Consider the following 16,993-nt stretch of genomic DNA (forward strand, 5'->3'; position numbering starts at 1 on the left):
CCCAGTGGTTGGTCTGCGTGAACTGTGCCAACGGTCTCTCTCTTACCTTCCAGCTTCTGGTTGGGCATGGCCAATGGGATACACCAATGGGCAGTGGATGGGCAGGCACACGGAGAAGAGTGTTGGGCATTTGTCCCCCCCATCTACTGAAGGCCACAGCTCCTGTAACACAAGAAGCCTCTCCACACAGCTGCCCTGCCCAAGTTCTCCTTGCCTTTGCTGCTCCAGGAAGAGTAACCGCTCCCACTTCTGCTAGCTCTGGAGTGTAGCACTCTCCCTATGGGTTTTTCTCCATCTGCCCACACCTTTATAAATCTTCCCTTCAGCAAACTCTCCCCAGAGTTACTTATCTGAGTGTGCCATCTGCTTCCTGCTGGGACCCTGACTAATACACACCCCGAAATCTATCCATAGGAATTTTCTACAGGAAATAACATAAGAATACTGGCATCATGCTTAAAAATTCCTACTTCATCTCAAGATTATAGAATTAATTCATCTATATTTTCTCTGCTTGGATTTGTGGATGTATATGTATTTCTTAAAATATTTATTCCATTCATAATTTTAATGTAAGATGTAGGGATCTAGCTTAATTTTTCCCCCAAATGGCTGGTCAGCAATCTCGACCTATTTATTTAGCAACCAACACTTGCCCTACTAATCTGTTCCGCCACCTTTAAGTACTAAATTCCCACTGCACTGGAGTCTGTACTGAATTTCCACCAGTATCAAACTGCTTTGACTACTTTAGCTTTATAATATACTTTAGCTTTATAATACACTTTTAGCTTTATAATATACTTTTAAATCTGGCAAGTCTCTCTCCTTTTTTTTCTCCCAGAATTCTCTTAGTTATTTTCATAAGTATTTTTCCAGTTGAATGTTACAATAGTTTTATAAAATTTAGAATAAAATTAAGAGGTTTTTAAAAATTAAATGTAAACTAAATATTCTGCATAAAATGAGGTAGCATCTAGTCAGGCATGGATTTAACACCTAACTTGGCTGGACCTCTTCAGCTGTTTCTCTGCAGAGAAACATAAGCTTTCAGGATTCACCAATCAGAGAATGTAATCTCTGATTTTTTGTGGAGGGGAAGGGTTATGTTAAAGAGGTTATAATGTCTATGACGAACAAAATGTGAGTAGAGACAGTGTTCAAAGGCGTAGTTTTGAATTGGTGTTTGCTATATTTGGAGAACCTTTTTCCAAAGCATCAATGTTATAAGTGGTGTTGGCCTCTCTATCAACCTATAAAATGCTACTTGGCCAAGAATGTAACCAAAGTCTTGCACACTTGCCCTGTCCTTTTTGTCCACTATTGTCATTCAAATGCCGTGCTTCAGGAGCAAGCCAAGTTAGAGAGACTTCCAAGGGTGAGCCAGGGAATACTGTCACCTCCAATGGTGTTTCTTTTTTTTTTGAAACAGGATTTCGCTCTGTCACTCAGGCTGGAGTGCAGTGGTGCAATCATGGCTCACTGCAGCCACAACCTCCTGGGGTGAAGTGATCCTCCCACCTCGACCTTCTGAGTAGCTGGGACTATAGGCATGTGCCACTATCACACCTGGATAATTTTTTCATTTTTTGTAGAGACAAGGTCTTACTATGTTGCCTAGTCTGGTCTCAAACTACTGGGCTCAAGATTTCCTCCACTTCGGCCTCCCGAAGTGCTGGATTACAGGCATGAGCCACCATGCCCGGACATCCAACCGTGTTTCTATGGGAATGTCAGTCTGACACTGAGCCACAGGAGTGAATAAAGAGACAGCAGGAACATAACTGTCCCTTCTCTTTCCCTGTCAGCCACTACCTGCCATTCTGCAACCTCTAGTCCCTGCAAAGGCAAAGGAAGGACCTGAGACAGGACCTGAGACAAAGGAGGGACCTGAAGGACTTGGGGACTGAGGAGGACTTGGCAGAGGAAGGTGGGCTGTACCTACTAGTAAGCAGAATGGGGAGGGGAGATCAGAGGGCCTGGTTTCCTATTTATTCACCCGTCTATCCAACCCCAAGACCCCAGAACATCTATAACCAACCCTCCAGCACTCATACACTCCCCTCCTAGTTCACATCCCTGCCCTTGAGCAGGCTTCTTCTGTTAAGGTCATTCCTCCTGTTCTTTTTGACAAGAAACTCTTTTCTTCCCACCCAAAGGGTACCACAGTGAGACAGAAATCTAGGGGCACATTCTTTACCCTCCTGAGTAAACCCAATTAGGGACTAGGCATTCAACGGTATGGGACGTTCTCAGGCTGGTGGGTGCTAAGTTAGAAGCTGTATGCAATCTCAGCAACATTTGCTGACATAGGCACAAGAGGCTCATAACCACTGAGGGCCCTAGGGCGGTTATCTGAGCAGCTGGCTAAAGCCAAGAGCACACTTACTACTGGGGCAGAAATGCAGCTTGTTTTAAACCCATCACTGGGCACCAGATGCACACACAGGGCTGTTTTTCACAACATGAGTCATGATCATGTGCAAGGCTGACAATCCGAGACTACAGGGCAAGGCCAGCAAAGAGTTCTCCATATGTCAGGCCTTCCAGGGAAACCAGGGAATCAGGGAGATCTGTGTCATGGGGGAAAGCTCAGGCTTCTCTAGATACCACTTCCCTATCCCCATTTTGGCTCTTGACTGGCTATTAACCAATACCCACTCACTACTAGGCTTAAGGCTTAGTTCCTCCCAGGGGTACTTGGATATTTGGTGGCAATCAGTTCTTTTCATAGGGGTGGTGACAGCTTCAGAATTTGGTAATGTCCTTCTGCTCTCCTGTTTATTCCATAACCAGGGGCTCCTCTGGTCTGCAGGCACTTCACAGTGCAGCAGTTCAGGAGGGGGGTGGAGGGCATGGATGGAACACACTGAGGGAACGCAATGCCCACCTCTAGCCTCTGGCACTGCTGGATCTAGGCCACAGTTCTCCATTCTAACCTTTTAGTACTTCTGACCTCAAAAAAACAAAAGGAAGTTTAAGTCTGTGAACTACCAACGCCTCCATGATTATTAATAGGAGAAAATGAAAACAGACTTTCCCTTGACTTTCTCCAGGAGGAGGGGGGCACCTTCACAAATAGGGCAGAGGCTCTGTGGGCTTCCAGCTCAAGACAGAAGGGTGGGGCCTCTCAAACCAGTTTGGTTTTGTTGCTGGTGGTGGTGTTTTTAGAGATGAGAGTCTTGCTCTGTCACCCAGGCTGGAGTTTGGTGGTGTGATCATAGCTCAGAACTCCTGGGTTCAAGTCATCCTCTCGCCTCAGCAACCCAAGTATCTGGGACTACAGGTGTGCACCAGCACTCCTGGCTCAAGTTGGTTTTGGAATGCATGTAGCAGGGGAGCAGCATCCCATCTGGAGTTCAAGTATGTCCTGCTTTCTTTTTGCACACTGCCAAGAGCTGCAGCCCTCTTGCTCAGGGAAGGGCCCCTCTTGCTTAGGGAAGGGCTCGAGATAGACTCTGGGAAAAGGGCAGGGCCAGCCCTACCCATATGCCTTGACCTGGGAACTCAAGCCCTCCATCATTTCCAAAAACGGGGAGAGGCTGAGTGAGCTCTAGGTTGGCTGCTGACACTGCATCTCCCAACACAGAGGGTTACTGCTACTTATTGTCTCCTGCTATAGAACTGGCTAGCAGAAGCACATTCAACCCTCAAACTACCTCAGAAACACAAACAGGCTGACACCTGTCAACAGAGCCCTCCCCCAAAATCTGCCTTGAAATCCACCCTTCTGGCTCAGAAGGCAGCCCCTCCTTCCTCTTTCTCAGGAGCTGGGGAAGAAGGGACACTGGCCCACAGACAGCAGCCAGAGCTTGACAAGGCCAGGAAAAGCTCTGTTCTTTACCCAAAGGAATAACAGAAATCAACCTGAAGCTCCTCTATGCCCATATTTTCCTTCTAATCTAGTTTACCATAGTTCACAGTTTCTTAATCTAGAGTCCTTGAACTTTCTGAACTAATGGGCAAAATTTTGTGTCAACATGTTTTTCTAGTGAAAGGATCTGATAGGCTTCTGCTTCTCAAAAATATCTCTGATCCATACAGCTTCAGGGCTACTGACTTAAGCTATTGACAGTGTTCAGTGAAGATTTGGGATCCAAAGTGACTCTTCTTGGCTGGGTCTTCATTGGGTCAAAAACTTAATTTTAAAGAACCTCAAGATCCTCAATAAGGTCTCCTGGTTGGCAAATGAGTCATTTAATGACAGGCACACTTACATAGTTCAAACTCACTTCCAACTGGGCCTGGATTAGCACCAGAGTGTTTCTTCAGGAAAGAGAGAGCCCAAAATAAAGTGCCATCTGGCCAAAAAGTAAAGGTCAAACACAGACACATTTAAAGTACAGTGCTAACTTTCCCAGCTTGAGAGGGAGCACAGCCTGGGAAAGAGGCCTTAAGTAGTCTGGTGTTTTCCTCAGTCAGTATACTAAGAGGCCTTAAGTAGTCTAGTATTTTCTTCAGTGAGAACACTAAGAGGCCTTAAGTAATCTGTATTTTCCTCAGAGGATATACCATGTGGCCTAGACTGCTGTGGGGCTAGGTGGGCTCTGGATGTACAATTTAAGTTTATTTCCAGCTTAAAAATAACAATTATATAAGACGAATCAGTTATAAGAGCTCACATTTTCCCAAACTAAATTCTGGATTATCACCTAGAGTGGATAACAACGAGGGCAACACAAGAAAATGAGTAAATATTAATGTTCACTAAGCCCCCAGATGTAGTTAATCATAAGGTCAGTCTGTGATCAAGGTCAGATGTGCTGTTTGAGAACTTACTACCCTCATATGCTGTATGCTTAAACCAAGTTATTTTTCACTTAGTACATAAGGGTACAAAATTTCCAGAAATGAAGAAGTATAGAGGATTAGAAGCCTCTTGTGTGGAAAGTGATACCTTTATTTTGCTGAGTTTCATTTGGATCTTCTTAGACACCAGATCAGACCAGTATTTCTCTCCTAAGAAGTCCCAAAATATTCTTCCAAGCAAGGCATTCACCCAGGCTTCCTGTTCTTCCTCCTCAGAGGGTGGAACTTCTGGCAACTGGCAAAAGAAAAGGGACCAAAATTAGCTAGAAAGCAACTGGAGAATAAGACAGGTGCTTATTTTTATAAAGTCACTGAAGGTCCCTCCTTATAGAAACAGGAGACCACACAAGTCATACTCCTTCCCTATAAATTACAAGTCCCACATTATATTGGTCACTAGGAAAGGGGAGAAACGAAAGCTGCCATCAGAGCTAAAACCTTCTCTTTGTCTGTTTTTTCTACCAGTCTTCCTGTAAACCAGCTAATATTTCATACAATTAGCTTAGCCAAACTGCTTTGCCTCCAAATTAGCTTGCTATCAACATTATGCATCAGTGACACATCTGATAAAATGCCTGCCCATCTTTCTTCAAGCTAAGGCTTGGACGTGTAATTGTCAAGCTGGTGCTCATCCAGGCAGACGCCACAGTTCCCCAATGGCCAGGACTCAAGTTCAGCCTGAACCCTGCGAGGTCAAAATACTCCCGGGATGCTTAAAAATACTGATGCCTGGATCCTACCCCCAGAGTCACTGATTTCAGTGGGCATCAGGAGTTTCAGACGCTCCCTTGGTAATGTAATGAACAGGCAAGACGAAGAATCACAGATCTGGATTAGAGAGAGCTGCTCTCAGGGCTCACATGAAACATCTACAGCTGTTCTCACCAATCTCTGCCCAGTGAAATACCCTGATCCTTACTTCCATTTGATACAATCCATCTGAAGCATCTGCTGTGGCCAATGTGTGAGGTGGGGGAGAAAGTAAACCCGAGTCTCCGATTTCCTTGGCTAATCATTAGACTATGCACTCTGGCCTGGAGGAGGTCAGGGATGGAGATAAAGAATGGGTAAACAGCAGCACCCACAGATGGTGTTGTAAGGTTTATGTGGTTGGTGCAGGCATGGGCTGAGAACTCAGTAATGTAGCAGCTGTCCACTGACCACATGCCAGCCCTATGGGCACATTCCTGTCTCAGGTCCACTCACGTCTCACAATACCCTGGAAATACAGGAACTTTACTTCCATTTTAGAAATGAGTGTGGCGCCTGACACAGAGTCCCGTTCTCCCATCCTCTATCTGCTCTGTCCTGTGTGTGGCGGTGGGGGTGGGGGAAGGGTAGCTGGCCCCCTGATATGGCAGACATTTTCCTGTGCTGAGGTCTCTAATTAGACTGTAGCCTTGCAGACACAATGAGCTTTGGAAAGCAAAGATGAAAATATTTAGAAATGCAGAATCTGTGAATTATTCCCCCTTTCCCCTCCCTCTATGGCTTCTATAAGTGCATCTGTTCTGCCCTCATGGGCTGGCTGCAGCTATAACACACACCAGACACTCTCATCACCTCCACACTTTGTGCTTGTGCATTCATGCCAGTGCTATCCATTCTGAGCAGCTGTGACTGTGCCCACATTGAAGCTGTGTGCCTGGGTCAGTGGTATGGTGCACACGTTGTTGCTTGGTGTGTATGGATTTGAACCTGCAGATCCAATTGTTTGTGAGTACTCCCAAGGTCTACAGCACATAGCTCCGTGCACTCATTCTGAAGTTTGGTGTTCACCAGTCACTGAGCTGTGCCTGAGCCAGCACACTGCTCAGTCCCACCCCTCTGCTAGTCTTGCTGAGAGGTGAGGCCAGCTGGACTTCCTGGGTCGGGTGGGGACTGAAAAATTTTCTCTTACAAGAGGACTGTAAAAACGCACCAATCAGCACTCTGTAGCTAGCAAGAGGATTGTAAAATGCACCAATCAGTGCCCTGTAAAATGCACCAATCAGCGCTCTGTAAAATGTACCAATCAGCACTCTGTAAAATGCACCAATCAGCAGGATCCTAAAAGCAGCCAATCGCAGAGAGGATTGAAAAAAGGGCATTCTGATAGGACAAAAACAGAACATGGGAGGGGACAATAAGGGAATGAAAGCTGGCCACCCCAGCCAGCAGCGGCAGCAACCCGCTTGGGTGCCCTTACACGCTGTGGAAGCTTTGTCCTTCTGCTCTTCACAATAAACCTTCCTACTGCTCACTCTTTGGGTCCGTGCCACCTTTAAGAGCTATAACACTAACTGTGGAAGTCCATGACTTCATTCTTGAAGTCAGGGAGACCACGAACCCATCAGCAGGAACCAACTCCAGATACATTGCCACAGCCTGTGCTCTCTCTTTCTGGGGGCCTAGGGTTCGCTTACATTTTTCAATCACATGTCACTGCATGACTTTATATTCTACAGGAGTCCTTTACATTTGAGTTTTCAAAGGTCTCCCTTATGAACGTTGGTGAGTCTCATTAAAAAAAAAAAAAAAAGGTTTAAAAAAGAAGGCACGCTGCTCAGCCCATTTCAGAAGACATGGATCTGCCTCACCCTTCTTAATGGACATGGATTATTCTTTCTGGGCTTTTCTAGTGCTGTGACGTTTTCTTTCATTAACCAAGACATTTTCCACCACTAGGTCCTGGATGGAAGGGCAAGAGTCTGCAGCGGTGAATGCTTGACCATGCCACAACTTGCACTGTTTTTTTTGAATCCCTTTTCTCTCTGACTGAACATCTCCTTCCCAGCCCCAAGGGTAACTCGTTCAGCTTTTCTGAGGTTACTGTCTTTGAGTCCCATCCAATTATTTATACAAACTTCTGCATAAACACTCATCCAAGGGCAATGATCACCTGGCCCCTCAGACAGTACTAAGTTGCTGCCCACATAAGACACCACGTGTCTTATTTGAGATTTGTAGGTTACACAAGAGAGTAAGTTACTTTTTCCCTTACCTAGAGGGAGCATCCACCTTTTATTAGCCTTTCTTTACAACTCTAGTTACTCACAGGAAACAGTTTTAGCACAAAATAGCAAGAAACAAAGGCTATTTCACAATGTATGTCCAAGCCAATGGCATATGATGTGGTAAACAAATTTCTGAAATAACCGACAAGCAGGTTGTTTTTTCAACAGTTCCTTTTTCCAAAGCAAGCTTCTCTCCACAGACTCATTGGGAACAAAGAAAAATTCCAGAGCATAACATCGATAATGCATCAAAGAAGCTTTATGAGCGAAACCTAGATTCAATAGCCTGCTAGGAAGGCCCAACGAATGTCATAAAAATTTAAGAGCTTAAAGAATCAATGTGCATACATTTCCCAATATTGCCATTTGGCAATAGGATTAAATGTGTGGAGGATATTCATTTTGCCATCTCAACTGTATAAACACGCTAAGAAATGGTAACTTTCCAAAAATGGCTTCCAAATAAGTGTAGAGAAAATTCAATGGTTTGAAGCTGAAGCAAGCCCATCAAAACTGCGTCGCTCTTGGGATATATGTTATTTAAAACTAACCTCTAAAACTAAAGTAGGACAGATTTACTGAAGTCTGTGGTGTAACATTTCCTATTACAAATGGCCAGGAGGCCAGCCCAGTTTTTCTGTTACAAAGAGTGTGTAGTGCCCCCACTCCTTTTTGGCTGCACCCAGTGAACCGCCAGGGGGGTTGCACGAGGGATAGTGTGGTCCAGGAGATGACACAGCGGAGGACCCTACCCCTGTGTGTTTCTTTCCCTTGTTTATAAAAACAATGCATATTCACTGTAGAAAACACCCATAATCCCACTACTCAGATTTAAAATATTTTAAACATTATTTAAGACATTTTTACTATATTTTCTTTCAGTCTCTTTTCAGTGTATATATATATTTAAGAATATAGAACTTTTAAAAAGCAAAATTAGGCTGGGCGTGGTGGCTCATGCCTGTAATCCCCGCACTTTGGGAGGCCGAGATGGGCAAATCACGGAGTCAAGAGATTGAGACCATCCTGGCCAACATAGTGAAATCCCGTCTCTACCAAAAATACGAAAATTAGCTGGGCGTAGTGGTGCATGCCTATAGTCCCAGCTAGTTAGGAGGCTGAGGCAAGAGAATCGCTTGAGCCCAGGAGGCAGAGGTTGCAGCGGGCCGAGACCGTGCCACTGTACTCCACCCTGGCAACAGAGCAAGACTCTGTCTCAAAAAAAAAAAAAAAGGCAAAATTAGATCTGGCTACATGGTTTTGTATTCTCTTTTTTTGAGAAGGAGTCTCACTCTGTCACCCAGGCTGGAGTGCAGTGGCGTGATCTCGGCTCACTGCAAGCTCCGCCTCCCGGGTTCAAGAGAGGCTACCTCAGCCTCCCAAGTAGCTGGTATTACAGGCATTCACCACCACGCCCGGCTAATTTTTTGTATTTTTAGTAGAGATGGGGCTTCTCCATGGTGGTCAGGCTGGTCTCAAATTCCCAACCTCAGGTGATCTGCCTGCCTCGGCCTCCCAAAATGCTGAGATTACAGGCGTGAGCCACCGCGACTGGCTGGTTTTGTATTTCTTTTTTTTTTTTTTACAGTTTTACTTAGATGTAATTCATAGATCATAACAATTCATCCATCTAAAGAGCATCCTTCCATAGCTGCTGTGGAAAACAGTATTGTGGTTCCTTAAACAATTTAAACAGAATCACCCTTAAGATGCACTAATTTCACTTCTGGCTATATACCCCAACAAATTGAAAGCAGGGTCTCAAAACAAGATATGTGTACACTGATGTTCAGAGCAGCATCATTCACAATAGCTAAAATGTGGAAGCAAGCCAAGCACCCACCGATGGAGGAATGGATAAGCAAAATGGGGAACACACACAATGGAGCATGATCAGCTCAAAAAGGAAGGTGATTCTGACTTATGCTACCACATAGATGAATCTTGAGGGCATTAGGCTAAGTGAAACCAGTCAGTCACAAAAAGACAAATACTGTATAATTCTACTTACATGAGGTACTTAGGATAGTCAAAATCTGAGAGACAGGGAATGGTGGTTGCCAGGGGCTGGGAGGAGGGGACAGGGGGGTTACTGTTTAATGAGTGTAGAGTTTCAATTATACAAGTTGAAGAGAATGGTGGTGATCAATGCATAACGTTATGAATGTATTTAATCTACCGAACTATACATTTTAAAATGATTAAGATGGCAAACTTTATGTCTATGTATTTTACCACAAAAATAATTTTTAAAAATAGAGTACAATCCAATAGTTTTCAGTATATTGAGAGTTGTGTAGCTATCACCACAGTCAATTTTAGAACATTTTCATCACCCCCCAAATAAACCCTGTACCCATTAGCAGTCACTTCCTATTCCTCCCCATCCCCCTCCCCACCAGTCTAGGAAACAACTAGTTTGTCTCTATGAATTTGCCTATTCCAGATATTTCCTATAAATGAAGTCATACAATGTGTTCTTTTGTGACTGACTCCCTTCACTAATGTTTTCAAAGTGTATCCGTGTTGTAGCAGTGCCTCCTTTTTATTGCATAATAAACTTATTTTTATCACATAATAGTATTATTGTCTATGCATATACCACACTTTATCCACTCACCAGTTAATCGAAATATGGGTTGTTTTCCACTTTTGTTTTGTTTTTTTTTAAACAGAGTCTTGCTGTGTCATCTAGGCTAGAGTGCAGTGGCGTGATCTCGGTTCACTGCAACCTATGCCTGCTGAGTTCAAGTCATTCTTGTGCCTCAGCCTCCCGAGTAGCTGGGACTACAGGCATGCACTACTATGCCCGGCTAATTTTTGTCTTTTTAGTAGAGATGGGGTTTCGCCATATTGGCCAGGCTGGTCTCGAACTCCTGGCCTCAAGTGATCCGCCCACCTCAGCCTTCCAAAGTGCTGGGCTTACAGGCGCAAGCCACTGTGCCCCACCATTTTCCACTTTTGGCTATTTTGAGTAATGCTACTATAAATATTTGTGTACAAGTGTTTGTGTAAATATGTATTTTCATTTCTCTTGGATATATATCTAGGAGTGGAAGTGCTGGCTCATATGGTGACTCTGTTTAACTTTTTGAGGAAATACCAAACTATTTCCCACAGTGGCCGGACCATTTTACATTCCTGCCAGCAACGTATGAGGACTCCAATTTCTTTCTTTCTTCCTTTCTTCCTTTCTTCCTTCCTTCCTTCCCTCCCTCCCTCTCTCTCTCTCTCTCTCTTTTTTGAGGCAGAGTCTCACTCTGTCGCCCAGGCTGGAGTGAAGTGGTGTGATTTCGGCTCCCTGCAACCTCTGCCTCCCAGGTTCAAGTGATTCTCATGCCTCAGCCTCTCCAGTAGTTGGGATTACAGGCATGCGCCACCATGCCTGGCTAATTTTTTGTATTTTTAGTAGAGATAGAATTTCGCCATGTTGCCCAGGCTGGCCTCAGGCAGTCCACCAACCTCAGCCTCCCAAAGTGCTAGGATTATAGGCGTGAGCCACCGTGCTCAGCCGAGGATTCAAATTTCTCTGCATCCTAATACTTGTTATCATCTCTCTTTTTAAAAATTTTTATTATTTATTTATTTGGTAGAGATGGAGTTTTGTCATCTTGCCCAGGCTGGTCTCAAACTCCTGAGCTCAAGTGATCCTCCTGCCTTGGCCTCCCAAAGTGCTCAGATTACACGCGTGAGCCACTGCACCCAGCCCCGTTTCTTAATCTGGTTATTTATCTCTTTGTTATTGAGTTGTAAGAGTCCTTTATACATTTCTAGGTACCAGTCCTTTATATTTCTAGGTACCAGACCATTATCAGATAAATGATTTGTAAACATTTTCTCCCATCCTGTGGGTTATCTTTTCACTTTCTTGATGGTATTGTTGGCAGCACAAAAGTTTTTAATTTTGATGAAGTCCAATTTACCTATCTTTTCTTTGGTTGCTTATGCTTTTAGTATCTTAGCTAAGAAGGTTTACCGAACCCGAGTCACAAATTTTACTTCTGTTTTGAGAATTTTATGGTTTTAGCTCTTACATTGAGGTCTATGATCATTTTGAGTTAATTTTTATGTATGGTGTGAGGTAGAGGGCCAACTCCATTCTCTTGCCCGTAGATACCCAGTTGTTCCCGCACCATTTGTTGAAGAGACTATTTTTTCTCTCCACTGATTTGTTTTAGCACTTGTCTGTATTCTTTTTAAAATTTATTTTTAAATTGGATATATAGCTTCATTTTTTTACTTAGTGCAACATAAACATTTTCCAATTCAACTTCTAAGTGTTTAAAAAGCCTACTTTGTGGGGGCAGCAAGGGAAGCCCTGGAAAACTATTCTGACAGTTACAGACTTCCTGGTTTCTATTTGACTCCTATTTGCTTTGTAACATTCTCATCTTCTGATAACACCAAACAGATAATAATATCTTGTAATCCAGTTTATAGATATGAGATGATGAGCACAACTAGTAGTAATAAGGACAGGACTCTCCATACCGGGGTGGCATATGTTAATATTATCTCTAACATTTTTAAAATTGTCTGTTGAAATGGAGAGTGGAAGTGCCTCATGCAACCTGAACACCAGAGCCTCACTACTGGAGGACAGGCACTATGGCCTCTCTCCCAGGCAGGCAATGCAGGGCACACAGAACCAGCAGCCTCCCTGGACTCATACCCCTGAGCAAATCTGCAGCCGACCTGTGGGGTCTCTCTTCCTGATGTACCCATGCTGGAAGTAGTACCATTGCACTTTCAGATATTTTTTAAAAAAGCCGGGCGCGGTGGCTCACGCTTGTAATCCCAGCACTTTGGGAGGCCGAGGCGGGCGGATCACGAGGTCAGGAGATCGAGACCACGGTGAAACCCTGTCTCTACTAAAAATACAAAAAATTAGCCGGGCGTGGTGGCGGGCGCCTGTAGTCCCAGCTACTCGGAGAGGCTGAGGCAGGAGAATGGCGTGAACCCGGGAGGCGGAGCTTGCAGTGAGCCAAGATTGCGCCACTGCACTCCAGCCTGGGCGACAGAGCAAGACACCGTCTCAAAAAAAAAAAAAAAGAGTTTCCTTGTTTCCTGAATTAAATCCCCTCCGAAACCAGGCACTAAACATTTGGAAAACTAGGCCCTTGCCTCCCAAAATAGTGATATTTTCTAATTCAAATTTTCAGCGCCACTGCACTCCAGTCTGGGCGACAGAGCGAGACTCCGTCTAAAAAAAAAAAAAAAATTTTTCATCAGAGGCCAGGCACAGTGGCTCACGCTGTAATCCCACCACTTTGGGAGGCCAAGAAGAGTGGATCACCAGAGGTCAGGAGTTCAAGACCAGCCTGGCCAACATTGTGAAACTCCGTCTCTACTAAAAATACAAAATTAGCCGGACGTGGTAGCGTGTGACTGTAGTCCTGGCTACTCGGGAGGCTGAGGCAGAAGAATCACTTGAACCCGGGAGGCGGAGATGGCAGTGAGCCAAGATCACGCCATTGCACTCCAGCCTGGGGAAAAAGAGCAAAACTCCGTCTCAAAAAAAAAAAAAAAAAAAGTCATCAGACTTAGAAGAGGGAAAAAAAATGTCAGGGTGCACAAAGGGTAAGTGCCAGGTGGCTGGAACAAGAGAGCCCCTGACGGCAATGCTGGGCTGTGACATCAGGGACCCCAGTGAACATAGCATACAATATGCACATGTAACACAAACCAAGGAAACAAAGCTCTAAAATCAGGTTTGTTTTTTAATTTGGGGAAATCTTTCAAAAAGGAAGCATTTTATTGGATAATTTTCTTACATCAGTGCACAATTCTCTTGATTTTCCTGAGTCTGATGAGAGTCCAGACAGCTGACAGCCTAGCATTTGGAGGGAGGTGAAATTCACCAGTGGTAAACAGGACCATTTGTAGAAAAGTTTTATATCACTGCACTCTTGCCTAGAGGGAGGTCTGCTTCCCACTAAAGCCGGTGACTCAGTGCAGAGGTAGTGGGTCGCAGGCCAGCAGAGGCATATGGTCTTTTATTGCCCTGACAAATTCAAACAGATCAGGTGAGTGACCTCTTCCACACTGAAGAGGATCAATGGATAAAGAGCAATGGCTTGCTTCTCATTAAGAACAGAAATACACATGGTCATTGTAAGAGGTCAAACACAGCCAAGGGTGGTGGCTCACGCCTGTAATCTCAGCACTTTGGGAGGCCGAGGCAGGTGGATCTCTTGAGCTCAGGAGTTCAAGACCAGACTGGGCAACATGGTGAAACCCCATCTCTACACAAAATACAAAAATTAGCTGGGCATGGTGGCACACACCTGTAGTTCTAGCTACTTGGGAGGCTGAGCCCAGGAGGGTGGGAGGATCACTTGAGCCCAGGAGGTCGAGGTTGCAGTGAGCCGTGTTCATGACACTGCACTCCAGCCTGGGTGACACAGCGAGACCTTGTCTCAAAAAAAAAGAGGTCAAATACCTGGATGTGAAAGAGAGGCTAAGTGTCCCCCAGGCAGAGACTGTGACTCTGAATAGTGTGCAAAGTAGAGGCAGGAGGCCTCAGGCCAAGCAGGCTTTCAGAATAACCCAGCAAAATAGTCTCAGCGAGCCAAGAGGCCCCCGGGGTCTCAGATCAGGTTTTGCACACTCCATCACTTAGCAACTGTGTGACTAGGCTACCTAACTTCATCAAGCCTCAGTTTCTCCACTTACAAAATGGAGACAATCCTGTCTAGTTTGCAGGACTGTTCAAGAGAGCAGAGTAATTCTATTAAAGTGCCTAACAGAGCCTGGCATCTGGCAGCTTACAGGAGTTATCTTATCAGAGATGATCCTAAGTCCATATCCGGTTACACTTTGTAAAGAATGTTCATGGTGAATCTTCAAAAGCACTGGGCATAGCCGAGGAGACTGAGAATTTGAAAATACAATGGTTATGGAGGAATGAGACCTGAATCACCAGTGATTCTGTAACAACCCCTAGTGATCACCCAGTTGCTCAGGTCAAAGTGCAAATCTTGGCCTCTGCGTTCTTTCACATCAGCAAATCCAGCCAGCGCCTCCTGCCACGCACACCCCAGCCCAGCCTCTCCTCACCACCTACTGTCACTACCTTCACGTTGGTCCAGCCTTCACTATGAGTCACCTCCCACTCCTTCTTTCCCTCTACAGCCAGTTCTCCACCAAGAGCCACTTATCTTTTTATACTTAGATCAGTCAACATCATACCATGCTCAGAACCCTCCCATGGCCTCCCATCCCTCCCTCACCTCAGAACAAAGCCAAGGTCCCTGCTGATCCTCCAGCCTCCCTACCTCCCCCTTTCCCTTGCCCACTGTCCGGCCAGGCCTCCTTGCTGTTTCTCAAATATTCTAAGCACATGCCTGCAGCAGGCCCTTGAGTTGCTGTTTTTCCCACCTGGAGTGCTCCTCCCACACCCATCACCGTGGCTCACTCCCCCCGTGACCAACAGGTCTGTGCCCAAAACTCACCTCCTCAAAGAGGCCCTTCCCGACCACCCATCCAAAATAGCAGAGAAAAACAGTACAAACTTTTTTAAATTAAAAATAAATAAATAAATAAATAAATAAATAAATAAATAAATAAATAAAAAAAATAGTTCTGGCCACTTTCCCTCCTCCCTTATCTGACTTTATTTTCATTCTTCCCACCACCTGATGCTTGTTTCTTGCTGTCTTCCTGAGTAGATTACAAGTTCCCCAAAGGCAGGGTCCTTCTCTGTCTTGTGTACCACTGTTATCCCAGTGCCCAGAACAGGGCTTCGGAGCACTTATGCATGAAGAAATGTGTCTAAGTCGAAAAGTGAAAAAGGTCTGGCCCAGCAGCCAGCTTTACCTTCTTCCCAGCTGTGGGACTGCTCTCCGCACTCTGCAGAGGGCTCCTCTGGGGGCTTCGGCTTTCCTGGGGGACACACCTGCCCATGTACACGCTGTAGTCAAGAAGCATCTTCTGCCGCACACTGCCTGACAGCTCCTTCTGCTTTGGCTGCGACATGATCTCCTCCACACTGCCTTTGCTGCTGCTGCGGCTGTGGGTCAGGTGCCCGGACGGACTGTTGTGTCTGCTGTGTGCAGGCAAAAGCCCTGGAGCCAAGAAGAGGGGGCCATTCACACAATGAAGAAAACGACTGCAAAGTAAGTGGACTCCTGAGAAAAGCAGCTACAATGCTATCAAATGACTGTTTAAAAATATTTATAAGGGGCTGGGCGTGGTGGCTCACGCCTGTAATCCCAGCACTTTGGGAGGCCAAGGCGGGCGGATCACGAGGTCAGGAGATCGAAACCATCCTGGCTAACATGGTGAAACCCCATCTCTACTAAAAATACAAAAAATTAGCCAGGCGTGGTGGTGGGCGCCAGTAGTCTCAGCTACTCGGGAGGCTGAGGCAGGAGAATGGTGTGAACCCAGGAGGCGGAGCTTGCAGTGAGCCAAGATCACGCCACTGCACTCCAGTCTGGGCGACAGAGACTCTGTTTCAAAAAAAAAAAAATTTATAAGGTTATTTCCCATCCTGAAAAGTACCTTTTTCTCTAAGGTAATTTTTAAGAACAGTTTTTATTCCTCTCCAAGATAATTAGAGTAACGGGAGTGAAGAAATACAGTTGGTAGGTACTATTCTCTTTTCTCCTGATGATCTTTTAGGAAAAGATCAAATATAGGACCAACACATCCCAAGTAGTGGTGAACTTGTCAATGCTATCAGGGGTAAATGGAAAGTGGGTAGAGAGCTAATTAATTGTTCATCCACAAGCTCACAGCAATTCCAAAGATGTCATCTTTCATTCGACAAATTATGCATCAAGCACTTTCAAGCACACCATGCTAAAAAGAAGACATAATCCCTGCCCTTGAACTCACGCACCTAAGCAGATAAATCACAATCTTCTGTAACAAGTGTCATAATTGTAGCATGACTAAGGGACTCTCTGGGCAAAAAGAAGGGGGTGACTACCTCTGCCCAAGAGACTGGAGTGGTGCTTACCCTAGCTGACTTTCACAGCAGTGACATCTACGCTGTATCTTGAGGGAACAGTTGCCATTTTCCTGGCCCAGGTGGGGAAGAGTATTCCAGGTAGAGGAAGCAGCATATGCAAAAAGCAGTGACAGAGCACAGTATGTTTGGAGGCCAGTGAGAGATTCAGTGAAGTTCTAAGCATAGTACAGGGGGCAGAGGATAGGAAATGAGGATGGAGAGATTAGCCAGG

General features: G+C 45.1%; 1 protein-coding gene across 2 annotated transcripts in view; it reads right to left on the bottom strand.

The window, feature by feature from the left end:
• The window catches only part of TEX2 (testis expressed 2), a 119,692-nt gene that overhangs the window by 25,439 nt on the left and 77,260 nt on the right, over positions 1–16,993 (bottom strand). For both annotated transcript variants that reach the window (XM_030799868.1, XM_003262636.4), the window contains exons 5-6: positions 15,624–15,871; positions 4,898–5,044 (exon numbers count right to left, since the gene is read on the bottom strand). In XM_030799868.1, the coding sequence (XP_030655728.1) occupies positions 4,898–5,044; positions 15,624–15,871 (395 nt within the window). The remainder of the gene's footprint in view (positions 1–4,897; positions 5,045–15,623; positions 15,872–16,993) is intronic.

This window comes from Nomascus leucogenys, chromosome 19 (genome assembly GCF_006542625.1).
Source record: "Nomascus leucogenys isolate Asia chromosome 19, Asia_NLE_v1, whole genome shotgun sequence".
Taxonomy (NCBI): Eukaryota; Metazoa; Chordata; class Mammalia; order Primates; family Hylobatidae; genus Nomascus; species Nomascus leucogenys.